General features: G+C 44.9%; 1 protein-coding gene across 8 annotated transcripts in view; it reads right to left on the reverse strand.

Moving 5' to 3' along the window:
- The window catches only part of Gfra1 (glial cell line derived neurotrophic factor family receptor alpha 1), a 220,366-nt gene that overhangs the window by 144,846 nt on the left and 47,528 nt on the right, over positions 1–27,992 (reverse strand). For 6 of the 8 annotated variants that reach the window (NR_104342.1, NM_010279.3, XM_006526681.1 and 3 more), the window contains exon 5: positions 12,147–12,161. The exons of the other annotated variants lie outside the window; for them this stretch is intronic. Coding sequence is in view for 5 of the 6 variants with exons in the window: in NM_010279.3 (NP_034409.1) it covers positions 12,147–12,161 (15 nt within the window). In the remaining variant the exon portion in view is untranslated. The remainder of the gene's footprint in view (positions 1–12,146; positions 12,162–27,992) is intronic. 8 annotated transcript variants of the gene reach the window in all.

Below are 27,992 nucleotides of genomic sequence, written 5' to 3' on the forward strand. Positions count from 1 at the left end.
GAAAATCATTGCTATCTAAAAATATCAAACTTTTTTCTTTTTTAATGGATTGGAATTTCATCAACTTGGGAACAGGACACTCCCTGTACCGATGAAGAATGCAGAAAGCTGATTGGTAACTGCTGTACAATAAAAGGTATGATAAAATGAGTTAATAAAAATAAGGAAATTCAATAACTAATACTATTCATCTAGCAGACAAAAATCTTTTCAATCATACTGGGATTATTCAGAAACATGAGAAAACAAAGAGGTTTTTCAGCAGTAAACAAGCTGGGAACATTCTATAACTGTCCTCATCTGATCCCAGCCCAGGATCTGTCAGGTTCGTTACCCTAGCAACATCCTATAAACACAATGCCACGCATGTTTTTGTCTCCTTCACTTTCTCTGCCCCCATCCCCATTCGCCACCTGAGATGGGGCCGTTCCTTTCTAACTGCTCAGCCCCTGGCTGCCCTTTAGAACGGCGTTCCAGGCCTTCACATTCACACTGCAAGCAAGCTCTGTATATCCTGTGAGCCATCTTCCTGGACCTAAGAACACATTTTAATCAACTTGGAAACTGCTCCTCAAAAGATGACCTCGGCTACAAACAAAGCTTGTGTGTGCTGGCTGCCTCTGTGTCAGCTTGACACAAGCAAGAGTCATTTGGGAAGAGGAACATCGATTGAGAAAATGCTTCCCCAAGATTGGCCTGTGGGCAAGCCTGTGAGGTATTTTCTTCATTTATGATGGATGTGGGAGTGCCCAGATCATTGTGGGTGGTGCCAGCCCTGGGGTGAGTGGTTCTGGACTTGTAGGACAAAGCAGGCTGGGAAAGACATGGGGAGCAAGCCAGTCAGGAGCACTCCTCCACTGGCCTCTGCCCCTGCCTCCAGGTTGCTGCCTTGAATTCCTCCTGCCCCAACTTCCCTGAATGACAGACTACAAGCCATAGGTTGAGATAAACCCTTTTGTTCCCAAGTTATTTTGGTCATGGTCATTATCACAGCTAATAGAAACCCTAACTCCGACTATGCGTTGCAGCAACTATGGTGGCCTGGAATGCTATATAGACCCCAGCAAGCCACACGCTGCTATGATCCTGACTATGGATGATCCAGCCTCCAGCCCTTGAGTACTAGGGTGAAGAGAGGCAGGGTACTACTGAAGGTGTCACAAGAAATTAGGAAGCACGTAGATCTAGCAGGAAGATACATGCCCACCAGCTAGATACAGCAAGCACAGATGTCTCCAAGTCAGAATTCTCCAACTAGAGGGGGCTGTTCACCAGCATGGGCATCTGGGAAGGGAAGTCAGAGAGAAGAAAGTGGAAGAAACTGGTGGTTGGGGCCAGACCAAACAGATAAATATTAGTTTGGTGTAAAATAACTGTAAGTTTTTGCATTATTAAAATTTACAGTTTAATACTGGAATACATTCTTAATAAATGAGGTTATTTATATACATTGTTGTAATGCGCATTCTTACTTTATGTCCTTTGATAACAACTTATAACTTGCTGCTTATTTTCTATTTATTTTATACTATGGAAAGGATGTTAGGCAAAAAGCAAATTGAGTGATTTTTCTTCTTCAAGTTAAAGATGGGTCCTAAAGCTACAGAGACAACTCTCCAAATTAACAAGGCGTTTGACCCGGAACTGGTAATGGACATGTGGCACAGTGGCAGCCCAGCAACTCTGCAGAAGAGATGGGGCCCAAGCACAGCATGGTGAGAGGCCACTGGAAGTTGACCATGGCCAACCAAGAGCAATCATGAAGGCTGATCCACGAGAAGCTGCCAAGGAGCTCCACACGGTCCAGTCAGTGTTCATTCGGCACTTGAAGCTCATTGGAAAGGTTAAAAGGCTCATTAAGTGGATGATCTCATGAGCTTACCAAAGCCAAAGCCTAAGAAACAAAATGTCACCTTGAACTGCTCTCCTCTTTCACTCTATGTCACAACAACAAACCAACTCTTGGTTGTCCCATGCAATCTATAGACAGGTTGTATATGACAGAAAGGAATGACCAACTCAGTGACCAAGCTTACCATAAAAAGGCCACTGTCACTGTTTGGTGGTCTGCTGTTAATCTGAGTCCTGGAGGAAACCATGACATCTGAGATGTTTGCTCCGCAAATCTGTGAGACGTGCCATAGACGGCAATACCTGCCGCTGGCACCGGCCGACAGAGTCCCCAGTTCTTTTCCATGATGATGCCTAACAGTACTTCACACAACCAATGCTTCAAAAGTTGAAGGTGTTGGGTTGCGAAGTTTGTTATCACCCACATTGTTCACCTGCCCCTTTCCAACCATTTCTTCAAACATCTTGGTAACTTATTGCAAGGAAAACACTTGAACAACAGAAATATGCAGAAAATGCTTTCCAAGAGTCCTTCAAATCCCAGAGCATAGAGTTTTATGTTACAGGATAAATAAACTTATTGTTCACTGGCAAAATGTGTTGAATATAATGACTCCCTTTTAATTAATAAAAATGTGTCTGAGTCATTTTAAATTGTTATAGCAATTTAAAATGCTAGGCATGATAGGTATTACAGGCCTTTAATTCTAGCACTTCAGAGGTGGAGGCACATAGATCACTGTGCATTTGAGACCAATCTGGTCTATATACCAAGTTCCACAGTAGCCAAATTAATACCATGCATCAAAAAGCGAGGGATGATTTAAAATTTACAAGCCCAAGCTGCAGTTCCTTTAGCACTAACCTCATATATGTAACAACTCCCTGCCTGACACAAATTCTCATCATCTATCCTGAGACCAAGGTTGTAGATGTAAAGGGTATGTCTCTGAATTTGTTCCTCAAGAGGATAAATCCATCCAAGGAAGGCACCGGGATGTGAGCCCTCAACATGCAGAATGCCATAAACAGACCAGCTGCTTTGTCCCTGACTGACCCGAGATAAAGTGAACAAAAGGACAGTGCTCCACTCAGAGGCAAGCCTCCAAGCAACATGTCCCGACTCCAGCCATGGCAAGCCCACAGTTTACTTCCAAGCTAATAGAGTGTTGGAGGAGTCAGGAAAACAAGCCTGGGTCAGGTGTGGAAGCAGAGAGGAACACATTGAACCTGCCCTTCCCTGCTTGTCCAGTCATGTGATGCTTTGAAGAGGGTCCCACTGGGAGTGTACGACTTGCTCCTTCTGTATGAATTAGGACAAGGGAGGGTGGAAGAAGTTGGACTCAGACAACCTGGGCCCAAGTCCTGGCCCAGAGGAGCCTCTGAAACAACAAGAACAGACGGTCAGCATTATCTTTATGGTAATGGACTGAGCTGGAGACTCCTGTGACATGTGCTCCATTTAACAAAGGAATACTTGGCTAACTCAGAGATATTTACAGATGGGCATTTTTCAGAGGTCAACGTGTGTGTGTGTGTGTGTGTGTGTGTGTGTGTGTGTGTGTGTGTGTGTGTGTTGTGCTGCCAGCCAGGAGGATCTAAATGAAATGATACTCCAGTAGTGACAAGTCAAACCATACCCAGATTTTAGTTTCTAGAATCACTGTCCCAGCAAAGCAACAAGAGCACAATAGGGAAGTAACTGTGAGACTGTGCTGGGAAGTAAGTCTGGGTCATCTTTTGGTGCTATGCACAATATAGTATAGAGATGCAAATATATTTGCATGCATGTATGTGTGTGTGTGTGTGTGTGTATCTCAAGAGGTTTCCAGTGCCCCAAATGGGAGCAAATTAATTAAGCAAGGAAATTAATAGCATATTGATAACACAGAGTATAAAATAAATATCCATGAGTTCATATTAATTGGTATTATAAATTATTATGAGAACTGTCTTAGTCAGGGTTTCTATTCCTGCACAAACATCATGACCAAGAAGCAAATTGGGGAGGAAAGGGTTTGTTCGGCTTACACTTCCATACTGCTGTTCATCACCAAAGGAAGTCAGGACTGGAACTCAAGCAGGTCAGGAAGCAGGAGCTGATGCAGAGGCCATGGAGGGATGGTCTTTACTGGCTTGCTCAGCTTGCTTTCTTATAGAACCCAAGACTACCAGCCCGGGAATGACACCACCCACAAGAGATCCTCCCCCCTTGATCACTAATTGAGAAAATGCCTTACAGCTGGATCTCATGGAGGCATTTCCTCACCTGAAACTCCTTTCTCTGTGATAACTCTAGCTTGTGTCAAGTTGACACACAAAACCAGCCAGTATGAGCACTTAATACATTTTAGCAAATATACATAAATTAACAAACGGAGTATTAAATAAGGGGAGACCGTAAGTGGAAGACAATCCATGCAGATCCATGAGGTGAAGAAAAACTGCACTCCAGACCTGGGCTTGGTGTAGAATCCTTCCAGGAGAAGAGCATGAAAGAGAAGAGTAACTTCACAGATGAGGAATTTCACAAATACCATTTCAGTCAAGTGATCGAGAACCATATCAATAGTCGTAAATCACCTCTGTGGGGACAGTATGCGTCCTTCACATGACGGAAAGGTCATGTGGCAAAGTCATCCGGTGTCTGCATTAGTCCTTGCAAATATACACAGCTCCAGTCTAATCATAAAACAACTGGTCCAGAGAGATGGCTTGTTGGGCAAGGGCACCTGCCACCAATCCTGAGGACCTGAGTTCCACCCCTAGGTTCTGAGAACCATCTCCCAAAAGCCTTCCCCTCACCTCTACAGTACCACCTCATATCACACACGGAGCAAGTAACATAAAATATAACCATGAGTACAGAGCAACCAGCCAGGCAGTGTCTTAACATCCCTCTGAGGACTATTCCTTAAAACGATGGCGCCATTTGTAAACAGGGATGATCTGAGAAACTCCCTGCCTGGTCTCAACATTTGATCCCTTAAAATCCACAGGTTGAAATGATCCCCAGGGTGGTGGCATTAGTAGGTGGGTACTCAGGATGAAGGTGCCAGCAGGTTTGACATTTGATGAGGACAAGGTCTGACGTGTTCCCTGCTTCTAGCTGTGTCCTCACACAGAAAAGAACAGAGTGAATCTCTTATGTCCCATACTGAGTGGACTGTACTCTCAGCCATGTGGGAGGAGGAGCACCATACCCTGTTCACCTCCATCACTCCGCCCTCTAATTACAGAGGAACTAAGCGCAGAGCACACCAGCACTCTCTGCGCTGTCTTCTTTTTTTTACTGCTCAGGTTGTTCTGTACAGGAGACCATCAATTAAAAGACAGACCCAACTCTTGCTACTCGCTACTTATGCAACTGTTGCTAGGATGATTCCACCCTACTTCTGTTATCTCCCATAAGATCAAAGTACCAACCACAACCGCTTCAGGATGTTAATGAGTGAATCAACAAGAAAATGTGTGCCAAGGACCCAGGACAACTCTTGGAATACAAACATCAACCAACACCACCATTACCATTTATCCCTACGGCTTCTTCTCTCAGAAGGTCTTATCATAATGCCCATGTCAGGCAAACTCTGTTTTGCTCCTGCCTCAGATCCCAAGGTCTGGATTACAGGTGTTCACCCTGATACCCAACTCTTCAATAAAAACTTATAGGAGAAACTGCTCTCTTTAGTACTATCAATGGAAGAATCAAAGCTTCCACCTTTACAAATTTAGCAATTTTGAAACACAGGGTATCGGGGAAAGAGACTACAACCCCAACTCAAACCACACCCTCCTACTAAGTAGACATAGACAATGGCATTGAAGGGAGAGAGGTACAGCAAAGTCACTCAGCAGGGAGCAGGCAGTCCTGCATATCCCACAAGGAGCGCGGTAAAGCGTCATAGAGAATAAGCATTTATTTATACGTGCTTCTGGTTTTACACACACACACACACACACACACACACACAGAGAGAGAGAGAGAGAGAGAGAGAGAGAGGCACCTGCACATGCATGCTCATGTGAATCTATATAAAAATTAAATGCGAATGTTGTCCACTTATGCTGGGAAGATAGAGCATTTCCTACAGTGCACAGAATATTCTATTAATTCTGGGCAGAATGAGCACACGGCCTGCCTGCCTCCACGGTGAACATTAACATAAAGGACAGTGTGGCCGGGGAACCAAACGCTTCTACTACAGTGTTACTGTCTTCTCACCCTCCACTTACAAATCAACAATCGTGGATAGCAACTTAGCACATCTGCCTAAAAATGATAACAAAGACTTAATTCATCCACCAAATCCCACACTCATAAAACAGTATTTCATAATGTAAGATGCTATCAGAGGAGCCGTAATTCATGGCTAAGGGGCCAAAGCTTTCCTCATAATAATGGGTTTTCTGAAGTGGCTGGGGAAAAACCTAAGTTCCGGCCACAGGAGTTAGGCCAGTAAGTTCTAAATACGCAGAAGAGCTCAGTCGAGCTTATTATAAATGACTGTGGTCTCCTGTCACCACAAGCCCACCCCAACAATTAACAAGCTTGGCTTAGCTGCCAGAGACCAAACTATGATTTATTGTTCTCTTCGAATTAATAAAAGCATCGCTATCCGTTGCGAATCCCAGTGTTCATCTGCTGGGGAAGAGCTGATGTTTCTAAGTGGCTGTGCTACAATTCGGAAGCCACTTCTCTAGCCTTAATGCTTAGTGCCCACCCAAGCCCTGCAGATAACAGCCAAAATCCTTGTGAAGCTATGCTGAGACTCAACCACATAGACAGCTTAAGACTGTGGGCAGGAAGGCAGCAGGGTGGGCTCCCCCAATCCTCAAATTTTACAGATGAGGAAAAACCAAGGTCACAGAGCTGCACAGCTGCCCCAATGCACAATGTAAGTCACCCCAGCAGGAACAGAGACGAGTTCCCCAGAGTACCAGCCACCCATTGGATAACAGAGGCCTTCCTGGTACAAGCAGGTTTTAGTCCGTTTGTTTAAGCTTTACATGAAGGCTTAACAATTGGACTTCTGCATACATTCTCAGAGTTCCAGGTTCTCTTGAATAACTTCTGTCCAAAGACATCCAGATTCTCGCATGTTTCTCATCTGATCTGGGGAACTAACAAATCGTGTCAAATGGACATGAGGGTTCATGGGGCCACAGTGCCATCAGTACACAATCTCTCTTCCCATATTCCAGGGACCTAGGGGGTCTTAGAATTGATTACTCTATTCTAGCTCTGCTCATACTCAGTCAAAATGTGTGTGTGTGTGTGTGTGTTTGTGTATGTATCAATATGTATATGTATATGCACACACGTGTGTATATACGTTTTCATTTGTGCACATGTATGCATTTATATGTGCATACACATGTGTATATGCATGTGTATGTGTGGGTGTGTGTTATGGGTGTGTATAAGCATTATTTTTAAAGTTTTCTTTTAGTGATGTGTATGTGTGTGGTTACATGCACATGAGTGCAGGTATTTCAGGGAGCCAGAAGGAGGTGCTAGATCTCCTGGAACCTAAGTTACAGGCTGCTGATGTGTGGATTTGGGGGATCAAACGTAGGTCTTCTGAAAGAGCCTTATGTACTGTTAACAGCTGAGCCATCCCTTCTGACCGGTTTGAATCTCCTATGCTGTCACGACCTGGAATCTGGTGGTTGGGTCCAGGAGTCTCAGGAAAACTCCAAATCTGCCCGTGCTTAAGACCTTATTTAAGATGAACATACTTGCATACAGCATCCTCCCAGAGGACTTGGAACACTAAGGAATGCAGGCGCTTGGTAAGCAGCCACTACGATGCATATAGGGGACATGACAAGAAAAATAAGCTGCCACATGCTTAGTAGCAGTATGCCTGGACACGATTTTCCACCTGTGGTTATCTGAGGACAGACACCTAGAGCCAAATGTAATCTTAATTATGTATCAGAGGAAAAGCACTTATGGGCCTCATGACAATACACACCCTCACATGCATGTTTAAGCCTGTGTCCTGGAGAGTGGTGGCTTCGTAACTTGGACAGACTGCTGCTTCCCCAGCCTAGGAAAGCAGAGACTCACCAGAGGGCGAGAGCAGGGCCTGAGCCAACTGGGCAGCCAGCTCTAGCTCCATTTCCATACACTGTATACTGCTCCCCCCGCACCTACTGCTCACAGCTGAAGGGGCTACTGAAAAGCTCCTCCGGCTTCCTTCCTCTGAGCCGCAGACCCCAATTAACCCCATTCTCCCTGCTCATTCTATACAGTTCTCTCCACCCACCAGCCCTAGCCATACCTGCTTCCCCTGGAGCCTAGAACACTGGAAATCTGCTTGAAGGGTTTTTCATCCTCTAGACTCACCAGTCCATTATTCTTATCCTTCCCTGACCACATCACAGGAAGCATTCCTCTTAGGCACCGGAACAACTCTGAAACGATTCCGTTACTCAAGACCGTTACTCAAGACGTTCTTTTATTTCCTTGCTTCCTTGGCTACCAACTTCCCTGTGCGCCCAACTGTGGGATCCATGAAAAAGAACCATTGCTGTCTCGTTCACTCCCCGATCATCAAGCCCAACAAAGTACCAGACACTTGTTTCCAGCTTCAGAAGACACAGATGGCAGAGGACACATCTCTCCCTAAGCAACAGCCCAGCTCTGGGCAGAAACCGGAGCGAGGGAAGCTTCGCCTCTTTGGTCTGAGGTCATACAAAGACTTCAGTACAAAGAGAATTAACTCAACGGCTTCGTCTAGCTCCTGTGCCCGCGTATATTTACAAATGCCCCACTGAGCGACAGTGTTCTGATCTTGAAGCTGCTCACCGAGTTTCTGTTCGATTTCAGAATCAGGGTTGCGTCTACGGATGAGTGCATTTTAAAAGACACTTCAGTGGCTTCAAATGAGGCATGCAGGCCTGCGTGGGGGTGTGCCTGCGAGTGTGTGTAGGCCTGCTCGCCATCATCAAATGATGCTGTGAAAGAACTCTAGGTGTGTCTACACATGCTGTCTCAGTACATGCTTAAAGAGTCACTAAGTGAAAACCAGTGGGTCGGGGACTCTGTGAATGACAAGCTTGCTGGCCTTGGCTCTTTATTGGGAAAAGATACAGCTGTGGGTTCACTGGTCCTTGACCATTTCAGTCGAGGCCTAAGCAAGTAGCGTTTCTAAAAGAAAGCACCAAAACAAGCAACGAAATGCCACCAGATCAAGAGGGAAACCTACCCCCCATAAACACGCACCGCACCGTGCACACAGCCCTGAAAAGCCAAGCAGTAGCCGCCATGCCGTCACCTACTGTAACAAGACTATCTGTAATGAAATAGAGATCATGCAATCCAGAGGAAATAATGTGTGTTTCCTCCAAGAAGGTCTGGGGTTGTCAACCGCAGGCTTGCTTCCCACTTCTGCCTGCCAGAGCACACACAGCACACACACACAGCCATACAGCAGGCAGACAGGCTATCCGTCCTCTTTCTGACAAGGCACACCTGTAAAGCAGTGTCTCTTCCACCCGGGTGCCCAGCCCCACTGCCAAGCCCAAGCCACAGGCTATGTTCAGGAAGGTAGAGTCACTATCAGTGGCCACCTTGAAATGGGCTTCAGAAAAAGACCGCAGTGGCATCCACTCATTTGCTAACACTAGATTTCTGGATTTCCGGTTGTAACAATCACATTTCCAGAGTCTGTGTGGAGGATGCAGAATACCTTGTCTTGGTTTCCTGTGTCTGTCACCATTATTTGGAACATTGCTTTCATAAGTAGAGTGACCAGAAACAAAGGTCCTGGAAGAGGGGAGGTAGCAGCTGTGTAAACTCTTAAATATCCTTTCTGAGGTGTCTCAGAACAACATGGTCCTCTAAGAACAATGTCTGTAAATAATTAACAGTAATTCCACTGTTAGTATCTCTTATGTGTGTGTTCAATATAAAAGCGATTCATAAACTGTGGTATCTCAAAAACAAATGCTTTCAAAATTCTGGTGCTCAGGGTCAAAAAAACCATTTCACTACACAAAGTATGGATAAAAATGCATAAGTTGCATGAAAGTTGGGAAATCTTAAAAAATCAATAAATAGAAATTGAGTATATGGAACCTGGCATATACATTTGGAAGTTACTCTTTATTGAGAATTTCATATATTCATGTGATGTTTTCATCAAATCTAAGCCCTGAGCCCTCCCCTCAAGCTTCTCTCCTGTTTCTCCACCCCTACTCTTCTCTCCTGACCTCTTCCTGACTCCCTCACTAAATACACTCACTGCTGCTGTGTGGACATTGTGTGTATAGACCATCTATCTACGTGAGTGTGGCTAGAGTGTCACAATGGGTCAGTTAGCACAGAATCAAAGACTGTGAGATATTCAGCTCCAATATGGGACCACTACTATAGCACACGCTGGCCCCAAAGCTTGGGGATCATTGTGAGAAAGGGGGCAGAAAAATGTAAAGATCTAGAGGTAGACTCCTACAGGGAAAGGGTAGTTGCAGGACCGTGTAGCTGTCCAGATGAACTCAGAGAGGCTGTGGCTGCATGCACAAGATCTGCACAAGACCAAGTCAGCCAAAAATCCCAGCACGGGTGGGGAGAGGCCCATAAAGTTTCATCCTCAGCCAAGAAGCTATCTGCAATTGATGGCCGAAGAGAAGAGAGTAGTGTTCTTCAGGGACGCAGACCCTAGTCATATCTTCAAAGAGAGATGCTGCCCCAATCCCAAGATGCAGTAGGCAACTCCTGGCTATAAGCTTCTTTCTCTTTCAGATGCTCTTAAGTCTCAATGGCCAGTGATTTGTAGATGATTGTAAGTTTTACTGTGTGTATCATTGCAACTGACAGGCAAATCCCATCAATCAAATAGCATGACTGATAAAAAGGGACAGAGATTTGACATCAGCTCTCAGCCAGCCACTCTTTATATCAATTACAGTACTTGAGACGGCTCTCTGTGGCACTCGGATGGGAGGGTCTCCCCTTCCCCCTTCATCAATAGCCCTGAAATGCATGCTCCGGACTCAAGCGCTTTGTGTTGTGAGGGGAGAAATATCATTTGGAGTTGGGTGTGTGGTGTTTATATCACAACTCATGGGGGTGGGGTCTCCTCCCTACTGTCTTGCTGAACCCCCAATTTGTAAAGGATGAGAAGCCACTGCGGTGTTGCAACGACCAACCGACCGCTGCACTCTCATTACACCGACAGCCATGACACCTTTTCAATTCTGCCCATCTCTTAGTCTCTAGTCAAATGGAACTTATTGCTTATAGCTTGTTGAAATTTTATGAATTATTTATGAAAGTAGGTCTACGACTCCAGACTCTTAAAAGACAACACAATAGAAACTGCCCCCCCTCGTTACCCACAACCTGGCTTCTATCGAAGAGCAGTTACTCTCCATATCATGAGCTGCATGTTTGGGGTTCAGTAGCAGTTGTAAAAAAAAAATTACCAAGTCTTTAAGAATATTTGGAAGCTATTTATGGAATGCCTAGGCATATTTTTAAATATTTACTGCAAACCAGATTTGAGTTCCAGAAAGATACAGTGGACGTATTCTCCGGCTTGAACACAAACAACTAATGTCTGCTGCTAGTACCCAAACTCGACTGAAAGGCAATTCTCCTACCATGTGCATGCAGAAGGTTCTACTCGGGTCATGACCCCAGAGTTCCCTTCTCTTTCAAAGAGCTGTGAGGCTATGCATAAGTGAGGACCACACCCCAGCCAATGACATTGGTGTGAAAACCTGTGGGTTTCAGCCATGCAAGACAAGGACATACCAGTCAGATACCAGTCAGACACATCAGTGAGAAAACACTTGGGTCTCTGCTCACCTCTGCTTTACAGCAGAGGACACCACTGACTGATGTCTGACTCTGTCAGTCACACACTCGGCTGGAGAGGCTGAGGTATGGCTAGGCTGGAGGGCACCTAGCAGAAAACCAGCCTGTTCTTGTCACACCCCCATGACTACATGTTTGCTCAGCAAAGACATCTCCATTGGGGCTGGCTGAGGGAGCCCTCTGAAAGCAGGAGCTGCCTCTGATTCAAGACAACTCCCTCCAAAGATACCCATTCCTCCCAAGTCCATTGGCATCCTTGCCCTCCTCCCCAGATGTTTAGTCCCCAGACACAACCCCAAACGTGGTTCAGAGGAAGAAGTAGACCCCAGAGAGACCGATGGCACCTCAGGTTACTGTCCTTATGGGGTCTCTTAATTTTCCGAGACACATCCTCAGAGAAGCAAAGTCCCACCACCCAAACTACATAGCCAATAGCATAGCAACAGGATGCGGTGACACTTACCTTGCTGGAAAACATCTGAGGGCAGAAAGGGGAAAAACAAGAGGGAAGAGACAAAGAGAGAAAAATATTAGTGACGGTAAAGAAGTAAGTGTGACAATCAGCTCCCATATGCTGGCTTTGCTCACTGCTCTCCACCCGACACTCCCTGCACATCAGGCCCAGGCAGTGGGTGGCAACCACCTGGGTCTAAATCATGGCTAACACTTATAAACTCCTTGATTTGCTGTCCCCTATAAATGTGTCATGGCCTGACTCTTAAGGACTTAGGACAATAGTCCACATGTAACTCGCAGGACAAAGGTGTTTGTTGGGATCCATAATGTCATGACTGCAATGGCCTTATGAAACAATCTCTCTATTGTTCTTACTTTACAGAGAAACTGAGTCTCCACACGGCTAATACAACAGGGGCTCAGGACTGAACCCAAGCCTGTGTGAGCCATCTCTATAAAGCTACCTGGCTGATTAAAGACAACAAGCATAGACTGAAAGGGTCTGTGAATTCAGGGTCATGTTTAAATCACACAAACAAAACATGCATACACTCTCCACAGTAGAACCCTTGACTACTAAGTACACTGTGTCTTCATGGTGACCCCTAAGTCTGCTAGAAAGATGAGAAAATATCCACGTATCCTTTTCAACAAGCATGGCGAGACTGTTGTATGCTGAATACTTTGTTACTAGTAGTCACAGCAAAACAAAACAAAACACCCTGTTTGCCCAACAGGACTTTCAACGCCAAGTGTACTTTGCTCTTTGAATCTAGTATACATGGACGGACAGCAAAGCTTTATTTTTCTAACTGTGTCCTCTGTTCAACAGTGAGATGAAACTCACAGTACGGAAGCCATTTTCATGGCCACAGAGAACTCTACCCTGTGAGTATGCTACCCACCCCGCTTTGCTACTGGTGACTTAGCAATCAGGAATCAAGACAATCGTTTTTCTCCACATCTCACAGTGACCACAGCTATACATAGAAAGCATTTTTTTAAATCATTTACACACAAAGGAGCTTAGACTCCCAATCATCACCCCAACTCATCATGTTTTTTCATTTGCTGTCTTCAACATAGAGAGAGAGGAGTGACCCAGAACCATCCAGATGGGAGCTAGCACCTGCTCTGTCTGCAGGGCTACAAAAAGAAGCTTCCAGGAGACAGTCTGACAGCATATACAGAAATCTCTCCCATCTGCATTCTCTGACCAACAACTTCAGGACTTTAATCCAACAAAATATCCCCTAAAGATATAAAGGGGATCTAGAGAGAGGTACATCTAAATATTGTTTACAATGGGAAAGCATGGGATGATGCTAACAGTCACCAGAGAGTCAATGTAACTTATGTGCACATGGCTTGCTGCGCTGTGATTTTAATGAGTAAGGAAGACTGTAGAGATGGGTTAGAACCCAAGTTTGACCCCTGAAATCTGTATGAATGAGAAAGAACTGACTGTTCAGATTTGTCCTCTGGCCACCACATAGACACCACCGCATGCCTATATCTTTCCACCCCTGCTCCTCCCCCCCCCACCCACCCCCACACACAGTCATTTTGAAATGGTTATAGACTCTAACTGACCTCCAGTGAAAACATTAAGCACCTAGGTGGAGTACATAATCCTGAGGACATTTATGTGCCTGTGAGCATGGGCATGTTCATGGCTGCATGAAGAGAGGTTTGTGACAATGGCCACAAAGATATCCCTCATTTTTTGGTAGATAGAACTTGGGTTTCTTTAATCTTATATGAGATTTTACATATTACTTTAATCTTTAGCAATGAGCACACCTTATATTCACAATCTCTGTTTAAAACTAACACGTTTGGACAAGCACGTATTGTTGTTACTATGTCCTAAGTAATATATTATCATAGAAGCAATCTAAAGGTGACTTAAGGTATATAGAACAACATTTATAGATTATAAACACATACTGTGGTATTTCTGTAAGGATTTGAGAAGCTGCCGACCTGAGCAGCACAAACCCCTCCTGTGTGCGTTGTGCAGTATGCTCTAGCCTTGGCAATTCATCTTCAGTACAAATTCGAGATGCTACAGCCCAGGGACTGAGGAAAAGGCTGTAGGCAGCCGCTTAAATCTACCACACTACATAAGCTTGCTTCCTAGACCTCACCACCAACACTTAGTCTCTGATCTGCTTGTACTCCTGATAGAGCCCAGCTACCCACCCTTCAAGTGTCATAGGCACTGTGAAGTCCCCACAGAGAGGGAACTCACCAGTTCCACCTGTGTCCCTAGAATAATCCATGCATTTCGCAACTATAACATCAATTATAATTATATATCAGTTATTTCTGTAGACTGTGAGCTCCCAAGGAAAGGAGCAATGGACCTTAAACTCCTACCTACATCCAGATCACTCGACACTGTTACCATTGAGAGAGAAGCAAAAGAAGGTGCCTCTCTCTCTGTCTTACCACTCCCTTAACATACAAGATAAGGAGACTGAGTCTAGGATAAATGAAAAATCTTTTCCTAAGGTCATACGTGGACCACAAGGCTGAGCCAGGACTACATGAGACTCATTTAACCTTAATAAAGTTCAAATGCTTATCATGACTATTAGCAAAGAACAAATTAGACATTTATCATCCCCCTTTAATGAATACAGACAAAAACCTTCAACCTTGAAAACATCAGGGAAATGAGATTAATCTCTTAAATACAGACCCAGTCTCGACATCCGCCCAGAATCCTCAGCCTCCTCTCCATGATTCTGACAAAGAGCATTTCCTTTGAAACTGGGAGTTGATTGAGTCACTGGACAGCACCACCAGCAGGTTGTGGGGAAGGGAGCTCAGGGCTGACTTTTTAGCCTTTCTCCTTGCGATCCTACTGTGTGCTTCACATCTTTGCAGACAGATGTGCACAGATGTTACTCAGGCCTGCAATCCCCAAAAAGACTCCTCATGTTCACGTGGCTATTTCAGGTTGCCATCATCTTTTAAAAAGCTCTTCCAAGCTTGCTTTCACGATTGAGTTTTACCCACGTGTAAATCCAAACAGACTCTTAGTACTACACAGGCACCATCTTGGAATTTACACCCTAAGTTCCTGTCCTTGGGGGTCTGTGGCATAAGTCTTCCGACTCTTAGCAGCATTCACTCCACATTCCTTGTAATAATGGCTCACGGGTCTTTTAAATTGTCATGTTAACAGATGAAGATGGCCACCCAAGCTCAAGGTGGGATGGTGTGGAGATGGGACAGAGGATACGGAGGAGGAGGAGGGGAGCTGACTGTGTTCACATGGTTCAGCAACATGTTACACCCCACCACACACACACTGTCCCCAGATCAATGGATGTTACAAGATACTGGCCCCCAAAGTTCACCACACTGTTCTGGGCTCCAGCGTTTGTGAGCACAGCATCGATTTCCACAGTCATCGGCTTTGCCGCTTCTAAAGATCAAAGCGTGCAGACCGGGAGTCCGGGGTCACAGTTTCGGTCTAACCAACCACAGAGAATTATTCAGGAGATGGCCTGCCCCCTCTGACCTCCCATTTCCTTGCTACAGATTCTAAAACCGCTCCATGCCCCTGGGAAGGTGAAGTTCACTGAGATATTTAAGCCGCTGAAAGCCACACTGAGTGTAAGACACTGTGGCATTTTCTACCCTTGCAGGACTCAGAATCACACAAATCCAGAGCTGGGCGTTGCCAGTGACCACCACCCCAGCCACAATGAGGTGGAGCCCGAAGGACACCAGGAACAGTGACGAAGAGGAAACCAACTCCTTCAGACAAAGCTTTGCTCAGACTCACGTGAACAAAGAAAGCCTGTTCCCCAGCCCCTCACCCCCAACTCCCCCGCCCTCCAGCCCCTGGAGCCCTTCTAGCCCTGGAGACAGATGAAAGGCCATGTGTGAGCTGGCCATTCATATGTGGGAAGAAAACAAGGAAAAAGGGCTCCAGATCTGCCTTTCTTAACCTGATGGAAGACCAAGGATGTGTGCCCCTCCCCCACTGCTGTGGAGGGATTCAACAACCCCTCCCCCAGCTCTGTAATGCATGGAGTCCTCAGAGACCCAGCCCATAAAAAGACTAGATTATTTATTATTATTAATAAGTTATGGCAATTAGGCTGGGTGATTCCTGAATGTGGCTGATGAGAAATTTTCTTGAGTATTGCTCACCCACACTGGTAGTGTTTACCTCTATTAAAAATGATTTAACTACACTCTGGGTGAACCCCTGTCTTGGGCCTGGGTTAATAATTAGCAGCGCACAGAGCCATGCGGGTTAAGTGAGTCGGCTGTCCTTTATTTACCTATTGCTCTGTTTTATGAGGAGAAGGGGATGGCCGTCTTACTCTGAATAATTTACTATTTCAATCCACAGTCCCTGACTACAGGTAGAGAAACCTCACCATTATTACAGTATCACACTTACCCCATATACCACAGCATTCAAGATCTGCCCAACAGAGGGAGTGTGCATGACTTCTGGGGGGGGGGGGGAGTTACTACTTCCCAAACAATGTAATCACACTCATCTCTCTACTCGTCTTTCTTTCTCAGGTTAAATTATATATGAGGGCAGTTTAGTTTCTTGAAAATGCATGCACTTAACTCCCATTTAAGAAGTCTCACCTGGGGAGACAGCTGCCTTACGAGTCCTCCTGTGGTTTGAGCTACTGAGAGAAAAATCCTTTTTCAAGTCCAGGGCTTTTACAGTAAAGCGCTATAAATTTTACTTGCACCCAACTAACCAGGGCCTGGGATGAGATCTGGAGAGTGGCTGGAGTGAATGTTGCTCCCTTGAAAGGAGTCACAGTCACCATTAACCGAAGTCACATTCAGTATCATCATGGAGTCCCCAAGCCCAGCCAGCCCCACACGTGGTTCAAGGGGTAACCAAAATCCAACTGAATTCTACCACTGCAAATCAGTAAGAGCGAAATGAATTCTCTTCTGCACTGAAAAGTAGGATTGGCTCATGCTTCTCCTGAGTGAGGACAAGCTCTCTTTTTACCCATTATCTTATGTTTTATTTCAAAATGTCCATTTTTTTGTGTTATATACTTAAAAGCATCAGAGTGTATTGTGTGCGTGTGCGTGTGGGCAGTGCAGTTTCAAGGTGCACATATCTGAGCCTGCATGTATGTTTGTATTCGTGTGGAGGTCACAAATTAATATCCCACGTCTCTCTTTAATAATCACCCTCTACCTTTTCTGGAGACAGACTCTCACAGATTCAGCTAGGCTAGCCTGGCAGATGAAATTCAAGGATCCACCTGTCTCGGTCTCCACTTTCTATGAACTGGTGAACGCTTCTAGGTCAGTCTGGTTTTATGTACACATCATGGGAATCGCAACTTAGGCCCTCATGCCTGCAGAGCACTTTGACATCTGCACCATCTTCCCAGTCCAGCATACCACCAGTCCCTGTTGTAAGCTGACAAAGTTGAAGTCCGATTTTACCACATATACCTGCTTGTCCCGAAGGAGGCAGGGTGCCACATCACCATGGCAGGGGTCACTGCGTTGTAAAAACCCAGAATCAGGACTTAGCCTTCTCCAAGGAAGACAGGATAACTGCTCTGTCCAGAATAGAGGAGAAACCCTTTTACTTCTCAGAGGAATCTCATGTGGATGGAGCAGATTGAGCTTGACACCTCAATCAGCACACACATGTGGACATGGAATTCAAACAAGACTTGATCGAACCCCGGCTGAACCACCTTCCTAGCCAGCTCCAAGTAGCTGCTAGATTCTTCCAATCTTGGTTTCCTCATCTGCAAGAAAACCGATCTTCCTTTCAGAATTCCCATGAGCACCATCAGGGTCTCTCACATGTATAACCTTTGGCACTTGGAAGTTGATCCATGGTACTTATTTCACAAGTGAGCCAATGCTAACGTTACAATAAGCAGAATAGAACACGGTCTCAGATAGACAGATTTTCACAGTCGTCTCATCCCTTGGTCTTCTCTGACCTGCAACACTCATTTAACAATGTTCCTAATGCTTAGAAGTAGCCAGAAGATCTTGATGCCCAAAGCAATACCTGTTTTTATGAGACCTCAATGGCCATGGAGAGAAAACTCAAGTAATACACATGAGTGACAAACCTGGGATATGTGAGGGCTTCTACTCACTGCAGTCATGTGACTCAAGGTGTTAGAACCATACTGACTGCCTGCTTGAAAACCTGTGGACAACTGTAACACAGTAGAAAGAGCAGGGTGAAAATTCATTACCTTGTCATGCTTTAGCTAAATGCTAGTAAGAAACCCCAAAGGGGTTCTCAAATATGACCTCATGACTATTACCTTACGAATGACTTATTTTGGGGCCTTGAGATATATGACATCCAACCTTCAAAGGCCAGAGCAGGAAGAACGATGAACAAGCACATCTCAGAGATTCGAGGAACTCAGGGCCTGGCCTTGTTTCCTCTAACCTTACCGACTTCTTCTGGCCCCATCATTACTGAAGGCCCCCAGTTAAGGGGCTTGCAATGGAGACCCACTTTCTATCAACTAAATCAAAACAGGTAGAAACCGCTTGGGGCAGCTCAAAGAATTTGCCTGAGGAAACGGTTTCAGTACTTAATTAAATATACCAAAGTTTGAGCATAACAGAGCCCCTTCCTGCCTGGGTGCAGGTCTGTCACCACTGGAGCAGTGCCAAAGTCATGCTCTCCTCCAGAGGCCATTCCTGCCCTCAGTGGCACCACACAGGCTATGATTTAGTTGGAAGTGTCTCCAAAGCCAGACAGCTCACGCAGCTCCACGCTACACAGCCAGTACCCACAAGCCTCCCACTTCCTTCTGGCACACACACAAATAGTTCAAACTGAACAGAGCCCCCAAGAGCCTTGGCAAAGCTTTAGTGACTATCTCGAACGGCCTGGATGCCCCCAAACTCGCCTCCTACCTGAGTCCTTTGGCATTAGAGTACCTCCCTCGCCTTTTGTTCTTGTCCTGTTCCAGATAGAGGCCCAAGAGAGTTCTGTCACATTCCTCCGTCCTGCACTTACCTCACCTTTCATCATGAAAGAAATGAAGACCAATACTTTGCCTGTCACTGGGCTCTGTCTGAAAGCACTCTGCACTTGGTAAATGTCTTTTATTTGTAGATAAGAAAAAACACAAAATAAAAAAGTATCTTCCAGTTTTGTTTCCTAGAGAAGGTGCTTGCCAGTATCAATCCTCAGCCGTACCACTGCAGCCCATCAGCCTACACTGACTGGGGCAGGCAGTGTAAAGGACAGCTAGTAAAAGTCCCCAGCATTTTATGGCATTCCATCCCTAGTATATCTCACTCCTACCACCGAGGTATAAAGCTCTTAACTACTGAAAGAACATAAAAAAATAGATTTAGGAATAATACTTTTTATGATTGCATTCTGTATACTATGAAAGTTATGTCCAAGTCGGCTGGTGCTTTATGGAGCTGATAAAGTAGAATGGGGTGGCTTTCTAGCCTAACCGTGTATTTTATACCATTTAAAAATATTTTCAATTGAATTACTTTCTGAGTAATTATAGTAAGGCTAATCTGGGCTTAATGAATTCATGTACAAATACTTCAGACTTCATTATTAAAATCCCTATGATATGAAACCGTTTTAAATTCGATCTCTAGCAACCAATGGTTTTCTCTGAAAAGATCAGCATACATGACTTTCACTAAATTTCTCTGAACCTGCTGAGAAACCCTATGAAGCTATGTTAATAGCCCAAACAAAGGAGGAAGCTAAAAAATGACATCACTCTAATTCCCCAAACTTTACTAATCAAGTATTAATCAGGAGTCGTGAAGTATTTTTACTAAGTATCTGCTTATGCCAAGAGCTGAGGAGTTGCCTCATATTGCAGCAGAAACCACACTATAGCTCTGATCAGCAAAGGCATGAAACTAGGATTAGTAAAAACTTCCTGTGGGTAGCAAGCCTCGTAGTCTCAAAAAATATCCGAACCCAGTAATTTACCTATCTGAGTCCCAAGTCCACACTCTAGGCAAAGCCACTTCATCCTCTAGGATTCATTTTCTCTGTCTGCAAAATGATATACACTAGGTACAGGCTAAGGTCCCTTCCAGTTCTAAAATACGGTGGTTTTATGCTTAAAATTACCCACATTACATCAAATGGGCTCTTGTTGTGTATAGCTTATTCATCATCTTATCTAAGCTAAATTACATTCAGAGAAAAAAAATTCACTCCCTGCAATTCACATATATCCACAAACATCCATAATACAACCTATGATTCTGAATTTATCCCAGAATATTATCTCCACAGTAAAGTATTTTCCCCATTAGAGATGAATTATAAGCCATCTGAAACCTATAATGTTATAGCAGCTCATAGCCTCAACTTCTGATCCCCCCCAACACCCACCCAACATACACTTCCTGAAGCATCCTCTTTTGTCTCTATTTTCAAGTCAACTGATTAATTTCATCACAATTGTATTCCTCTTGACAGGTCTGAGAAATCCAGGTTTTAGTCAGATGGGTTACCTAGTCTCCGAAAGTCAAAGTAGGCATTTATAAATGTCCAGAAGAATAAATCTTTCTCTGTTAGGTGATCATTACCGGGATGGACAACTTTAAAGCAAACAGAAGACAGTGGCCATCATCATTATTTTGATGGCTTGGCACAAATTACCATCAGGAGAGCTCCCAGGAGCCAGAGACAATTAAAGTCGGAGATCTGAGGAGCTGCCCCTAACAGTTAAGCATTGCTGATCACCATGAAGCAGGTCCAAAGCCTCACAGAAGACTGGAGACACAATATACTCTAGGCTGGCCTTCATCTCAGGACATGACAGATTCTAGCCTGGCTCCACTCTAAATTACCTGCATAAACTTGGGGAAACTGCCGAAGCTCATGGATGTTTGAAAGGGGCTTCAACAGAAAATATCTACTTTAGGTCAGGAAGGCGTCTGCTCCTGCAATCCCGTAGCTGGAGAGGTAGGTCCTGCAGTAAAGTCTTTGCATGAAGCCCTGAGATCACACAGCCAGCATCCACATAAAAAGCTGGGTGCAGCAGCATGCACGTGTAACCCGGGGCTGGGGAGACAGACACAGGCAGATTCCCAAGACTTGCTAGACAGCCATTCCAACTGAGTCGGTCAGCTCCAGGTTCAATAGCAAATCTGTCTCTGTCTGTCTGTCTCCCTTAGCCCCCCCCCCCACATACACACCCATACCCACGCCCTCAAAAACTATATGCAGGCTACCCCAGAGCTCCTGAATTCCAGAAGCAACAGTACACCAGGACCTCTCCCTAGGCCCTTCTGCACTGTGCTTTCAGATCACGTGCACATCTGATTCCTGTGAGCTCAGATACACCCACCACCTTAATTCTCTCTGTCTGACTAGGACTAAAGAGTACAATGCTAAGGATATGACCACCATAGTTCCAAAGCCCAGTGTAAATCAGTAGCTCATCCTAGGTACATATTAATGTTAAGAATAGTACGTTTCCAGAGCTTTCCACACACCTGGTGCTATTTTAAGTTCTTTAAATAGACAAACAACGATCCCAATCACTCCACAGGAGAGCTGTTATGACGCGTGTTTCACAGAAATGGAAACATATCCCAGAGAGGGTAAAGTTATCAAAGGTCAGAGGAAAGAAAGCCAGCTAGGATATAAGTTGAAGCAAACTGGTTTCAGAGGCCACATTTGTGTATTTTGATACAATGTCTCTTGTGAATGTTTTCCCAGCAGCCATACAAAATGGAGGGCAAACAGGTAAACTGGCCTCACGCTTTCTATAGCTTCCCCGAAGGGAGACAAGGTATTTAGTATTATATCACCCGTGTTTCTACACACACACACACACACACACACACACACACATATTACATTTTTTTATGTAACTACTATCTGTGGATTTGGGGTCCAATTGCAGAAACTACCTCAATACATACTCCCCACACCCCTTTTAATTTTACAATCTCTTTTTTTTAAATGTATCTGCTTACAGAGTTTAATGGCAAAGGCAAACGCTCAGAGAAAGGAGGCTGAGCTGAGAGAAAAGTTGGCAATTTGAAAACAAAGTAAGAGAAAGGAGATTAAATTGAGACTGGGGTGGTGCTAGAGCTACAGTTGTCTGCACAGAAGCCACCCCTGCAAGGTTCATGAAAAGGTTCCCGGTGGGAGACAGGAAGAACACCCTAAGAGGAAGTAGTAAGTGCTTTCCACTCATTCTGAGCTCTGGAGCCAGAGGGCTTGAACATGGATCCTAGTCTGACCCTGAGGAGGTCAGATGCTACCCCTAACCCTCACCATCACCATCTGTAGACTGTACAAGGCTGTTGTGATGACTGGTGATCAGGCTGCTGTGTGAAGGCCTACCGAGCAACTGATATATAGAAGGCACATGAAGGCAGCAGTTTCTAAGGCACCTACTCTCAGGAGTCCTGGGTAGCCAATTTGCCTCTCACCATTGTCTCACACCATGGTTGTGGTGTGTCCAAAGTAAATGTGCAGCTGAACTCTTCTATAATAAAATGGCCAGTATATGGAAGGAAGGAGGAGGAGGAGGAGGAGAAGAAGAAGAGGAGGAGGAGAAGGAGAAGAGGAAGAAGAGGAAGAGGAGGAAGAAGAGGAGGGGAAGGGGAGGAGCTCAAGACCCTTCATCAATAACCTCTGTGACTTGAATGGACCATAACCTGAGAGGGCTCATCTGTGTGCAGCCAGAGTTGTCACTGCAGCTCACACCCCACTAAGTGCCCTTTTAAGAAAAAAAAGAAGTTTGCCTGGCCGTTTAAGATTCTTCCAAACCTGTGAGCTATTATTCACTGGCCACACACAAATCATAAGGCATAAATGTCATTTTCACGATGGATTTGTGCAGCTGGCTTGCCAGCAGCTCCCTGAAGAAGGAATTCTAAGGTATCGCAAAGCCTCAAATGTTTAAATCATGCTTTATATGTAATTTGTTTTTAGCATGGTGGTTGGCACAGAGGTCTTCTTCCCAGACCAGGCAGCAATAAGGTGCCACTTGGAAACAGAACAGAGCTCATCAAACAATCAAGACTTCTGGTACCTTGACCTTGAAACTCTCAGCCTTCAAAATCTATGCAAAAAATACACCTGTCTCCTTTATAAATCACCTAGCATGCAAGTTAGTTTTCCTCAACTTGACACAGAGCCAGGGATGCGTAGGAAGAGGGATCTCAAATGAGAAACTGCTTCTGATGGCTTAGCCTGCTGGTATGTCTGTGGGCATTTCTTTACTGCTGATTGACATAGGAGGGTCCAGCCTGAGGTGAGTGGTGCCATCCTGGGAATGTGGGCCTCAGCTGTATAAGAAAATGGAGCTGAGCAAGCCAGGGAAAGCTAGCCAGGACAAGCAAGCCTGGAATCAACATTTTTCCATGATCTCTGCTTCAGTCCCTCCCGTAGTTCCCACCTTGGCTTCCCTTGATGATAGACTGCAACCTGGAAGACAAAATAAATCTTTTTCTTCCCAAGGTTGCTTTAGGTCACGGTGCTTATCATATCAACAGGAAGACTAGGAAAAACCCAGAATGGAGAGTTTTGTTAGAATAGCACAAAAGGAGTATGAAACGTGGGCCATAATTTCAAAACAGTGTTTGCCGTACAAACATTTACACCGCACTGTAACAGTGCACTGTTAGTACACTGCTAATGAGGAAACAAAATGTTAGAGTCACTATGGAAAACCATCTGGAAGGCTCTCAAATAAATAGACAGATTCTCCCGCTATGACCCAAGAATTCCACTCCTGGGTATAGGCCTGTGATGGTTTGTATATCCTTGGACCAGGGAGTAGCACCATCTGGAGGTGTGGCCTTGTTGGAATAGGTGTGACCTGGTTGGAATGGGTGTGTCACTGTGGGTGTGGGCATAAAATCCTCACCCTAGTTGCCTGGAAGTCAGTCTTCCACTAGCAGCCTTTGGATGAAGACATAGAACTCTCAGCTCCTCCTGCGCCATGCCTGCCTGGATACTGCCATGTTCCCACCTTGATGATAATGGACTAAACCTCTGAACCTGTAAGCCAGCCCCAATGAAATGTTGTTTTTTATAAGACTTGACTTGGTCATGGTGTCTGTTCACAGCAGTCAAACCCTAACTAAGACAGGCCCGAAAGGGATGAATGCCCCATCTTAGAAGATGGCTTAGTGGGTAAAGCACCTGAAGCACACGTGTGAGGAGTAGAGTCTGGACCCTCAGAATCCACACAAAGTTCAGCAGGTGTGGTGGGCACCTGAACTCCCAGGGCATCCCTTGGGAGGCATACACAGGGTATCTCTGGGACAATATGACTGTCAAGACTACCCCACGCTGGAGAATGCTGAGCTCAGTAAGAGACTCTGCCTCATTAAATAAAAGTTCAGAGTGACCAAGGAAGGAAGATAGCTAACATAAACTTTGGGGCTCCACACTCAGATGCACACACATGCAAGCACGCACACACACATACACATATACGCACACACACACACACAAAGCAAAACAGAAAATGTACCCACACAGAAACTTGTGCACAAATATTCATAATTCAACATTACTCCTAATAACCACAAAGTCTAAGCCATCCAATGACCAGGTAAGCAATATGCAGCATATTTGTACAGCAGAATATTAATTGGTGGTAAACGAAGCAGTAGTATGTGCTATACAAGACTGAACCCTGAAGACACTGTGCTAAGTGAAGGGAGCCAGTCACACAGGACCACATATTATGAATACATGAGTAAACAAAGTCTATCTATACCAAGTGCCCACACCACATAAACCTACAGACAGAGAACGGGACTAGTGGATGTCAAGGACCGGAAGAGATAAGAGTGAGGGAGTAAGAAACCACGAGGTTGCACTGAGTTTCTCAGAGTAACAAGCACATTCTAAACAGACTGAAAGGTAGACATGCAACTCTATGAACAGACTTGACCCCTCTGAACTGCGTGCTTTACACGGTGAAGTGAAATGACCGCAAATCGTATCCAATAAAGCTGCCCGAGAACCTGAATTCATTTCTAATTGCTAGCACAACCATCTTCATCTCTCCAAACTCACAACCATACTCCAGTTCTACAACCAATAAGCATGTGTAAAGAAACAGACACGGGAGCCTGACATCTTGACAAGCATCCAAAAGCTCCCAAAGAGACACTGCGTCCTGTCTCTCCAGAGGGCCATCACATGGTACTGTCGCTCCCTGGGCTGTCCAATATGGCAGCCCCCAGATACACATGACTCCCAAGCATGAAGAAGCAACAAATCAGCACAATGAATAGCCTACTTTTAGTAAACACATTCCAATGGCTTTCCTGGGGCGGGGGTGGGGGGGGATGCAATATCTCGTTAATAATTGTTTATTTTCGATCATATCCTGAGATGTTAGATGAATTGACAAAATATCTGCATTAAAATTATCTTCACCTGTGCTTCTTACGGTTTAACGCACCAGAGCTTTTTGAAAGCACACGTATACATGGCTTACACTGTACTCATTGGATACCACTGGCCTCCTGCTTCCTGATCTTTAAAGTGATTGAGGATCTAGTATTTATTCTAATAAAGGAATAAGTCACTGAAACTCTCCTGATCCCCAGTGTTTTAGAGGATTATTTTATTCAGACTTCTAAATGGTAATTAACTTTGAAGTCCACTCCGCAGTTATAAAACGCCTGCTGCTCTGTAATTATGGAGGCACAAACAGTTCCTTGTCTGCTCCCCACCGCCAAGTGGTTCCCCGGACTAGGGTGGAAGATGTTAGCCATGGCCTTTAAAATATTGGCATGCCCTGGTCTACAAAGCACAAATGTTCCCCAAATAAAACAGGCCCAGGAAACTTTGCCTGAACTCTTTAACATTCGTGATCAAAGGGTCGCCTTTGTAGAAACTATTAAAGCTCAAGCATGAGAGGACAGACCTCTATTCACAGAAAGGAAGCTGCTTCTTAAAGACCTTTCATCTAGAAGTGGCCTAGCATGTCATCTGTGAGGAACCCCCACCCCCCCTTATCATCTCATATGCATGAACCCTGCAATGTTTAGGGTCTTTTGCTCTTTGCCCATACTCTTTGATCCACAAGTTCAAGGCAATGAGAGCATGTCAAACTATGCGTCAGGGGAAAACTATGAACTTAAAAATATCCAGAGGTACAGCTGTATCCAAAAGAGGAAAGAGTCATAGAGGGTCCCAGTGATAAAGACACTATCATGTTACCAGAGCCAAGACCCCTAACAACCTCTCCAGGTGCTTGGTTTTCATTGTTGTTTTGTTTGAGAAAAACTCTCATGTAGCCCAGATTAGAGAGCCTCAAACTCTCTAGTCACAGATGACCTTGAACTCCTGATCCTTCTGTTGTTACATATTGTGTAACAATTTCCTCAGAACTAAAACATTCCATCCTGGAGGAAAGCTCCTTAAGACTCAAAAAATAAACAACTCATTCATCTCAGGAAGTCCCTGAAACTTACTTGATTCCACAGGCTCCATCCTTTCCAAAGCTATGTAAACAGTCAAAATGGCTGAGGAAAAAAAAGACTGTGTAAAGCCCTTGAGTGTCTGCAAGTGGTAAGAGAAATCCAGGATTCCTTCCAGCTTTTCAACAATGCTAGGGTGAGCTTTGGGCAATACAGCTACCTCTAAGTCATCTATATTTCTGTAATTAACCCTAAAATATCTCACTGTCCGCCAACTTGGACTTTGGTGGTTATGGCTACATTGGTCTGTTAATTAGTTCCCTATCTGAAGTATGTTCCCTATATTTTCTTCATCTCCCCCTGGAGTGATATCAAACAACACTCCACATCCAAGGGCACTGAGCTTACAGGCATGAGCCACTACACTTGATTTATCCAGTGTTAGAGTCTAAACTGGGAGTCCGAACTGTGCATAATAGACAAGCACTATCAAAGAAGTTACATCCTCAGTTCCTGGTTTCTCCTTTATCTAGCCAGCGCCCAAAGGCCTGTGTCAAGTGATACTGGCTCTTTGGAGTTAAGGAAGGAGGAATGGAGGAATAAAAGCACAGGGCCAAGTGGCATAGCCCTGATTGACAGCCAAGCCATTAATAAGCATAAGGTTCTGCCACCTGCTGTGTCCCACCGGAGTAGAAGGTTGGGGCCATGCTTCTTAAAGGCATAAGAACCAGAATCCTACCTATCACTTCACGAAAGACTCTCATATGTGCAGAATGGACTTGTATTCAGAATTCCCGGACAACCTATTCTTAATTGTCTGTACTCAGTGCCCTGGAGAAAGAGAGCAGATATCCCAGGGATCTTAATGTCTTCTGGACACGCAATGGGTCCAGGTGGAAAATACAGACTTAATCCCATCTCCTGTTCCATTAGGCCACTTCCTCTACATGCTGAGAGCGCATAAGCATTACACCTGTTCCCAGACCCTGGATGGGCCATCCGCTATGCTCACGCTGGGTGCAGACATGGATGGGTACAGCCCTAGTCTCCTCTTCCTAGAATGTTCTTTTGAGCCTGCTGAGTTGTTTTAAGGGGGCCTGGGTGGTGGGCAGAGCATGCTATAAAGAACAAAGTCCATTTCTGGAGCCAGTTTGTGGCTTGAAATGTCTTCAAATTACAGACGTTGTTACAAAATGTACCTTGGAGTTTGAAAGAACTGGCTGTAACGTGGCTATTTCTAGATGGACCTTTTCAGGCCCGATAATCAAAGCCTTCATTTTCCACTCTCCTCCCACCACTCCCATTATCTACCAGGCACGGTGGCGGCAAGCAATTGGCTGCCTTAGAATGCCCTGGGTGGTACGGTTTAATACACTGAGAATATCCCTGCTGGACACCGAAGTCTGGAGTCCTCTGATAAAGAGATTTAAAGGTGTCTTAGCATCTCCCA

Source organism: Mus musculus, chromosome 19 (genome assembly GCF_000001635.26).
Source record: "Mus musculus strain C57BL/6J chromosome 19, GRCm38.p6 C57BL/6J".
NCBI classification, from domain to species: domain Eukaryota; kingdom Metazoa; phylum Chordata; class Mammalia; order Rodentia; family Muridae; genus Mus; species Mus musculus.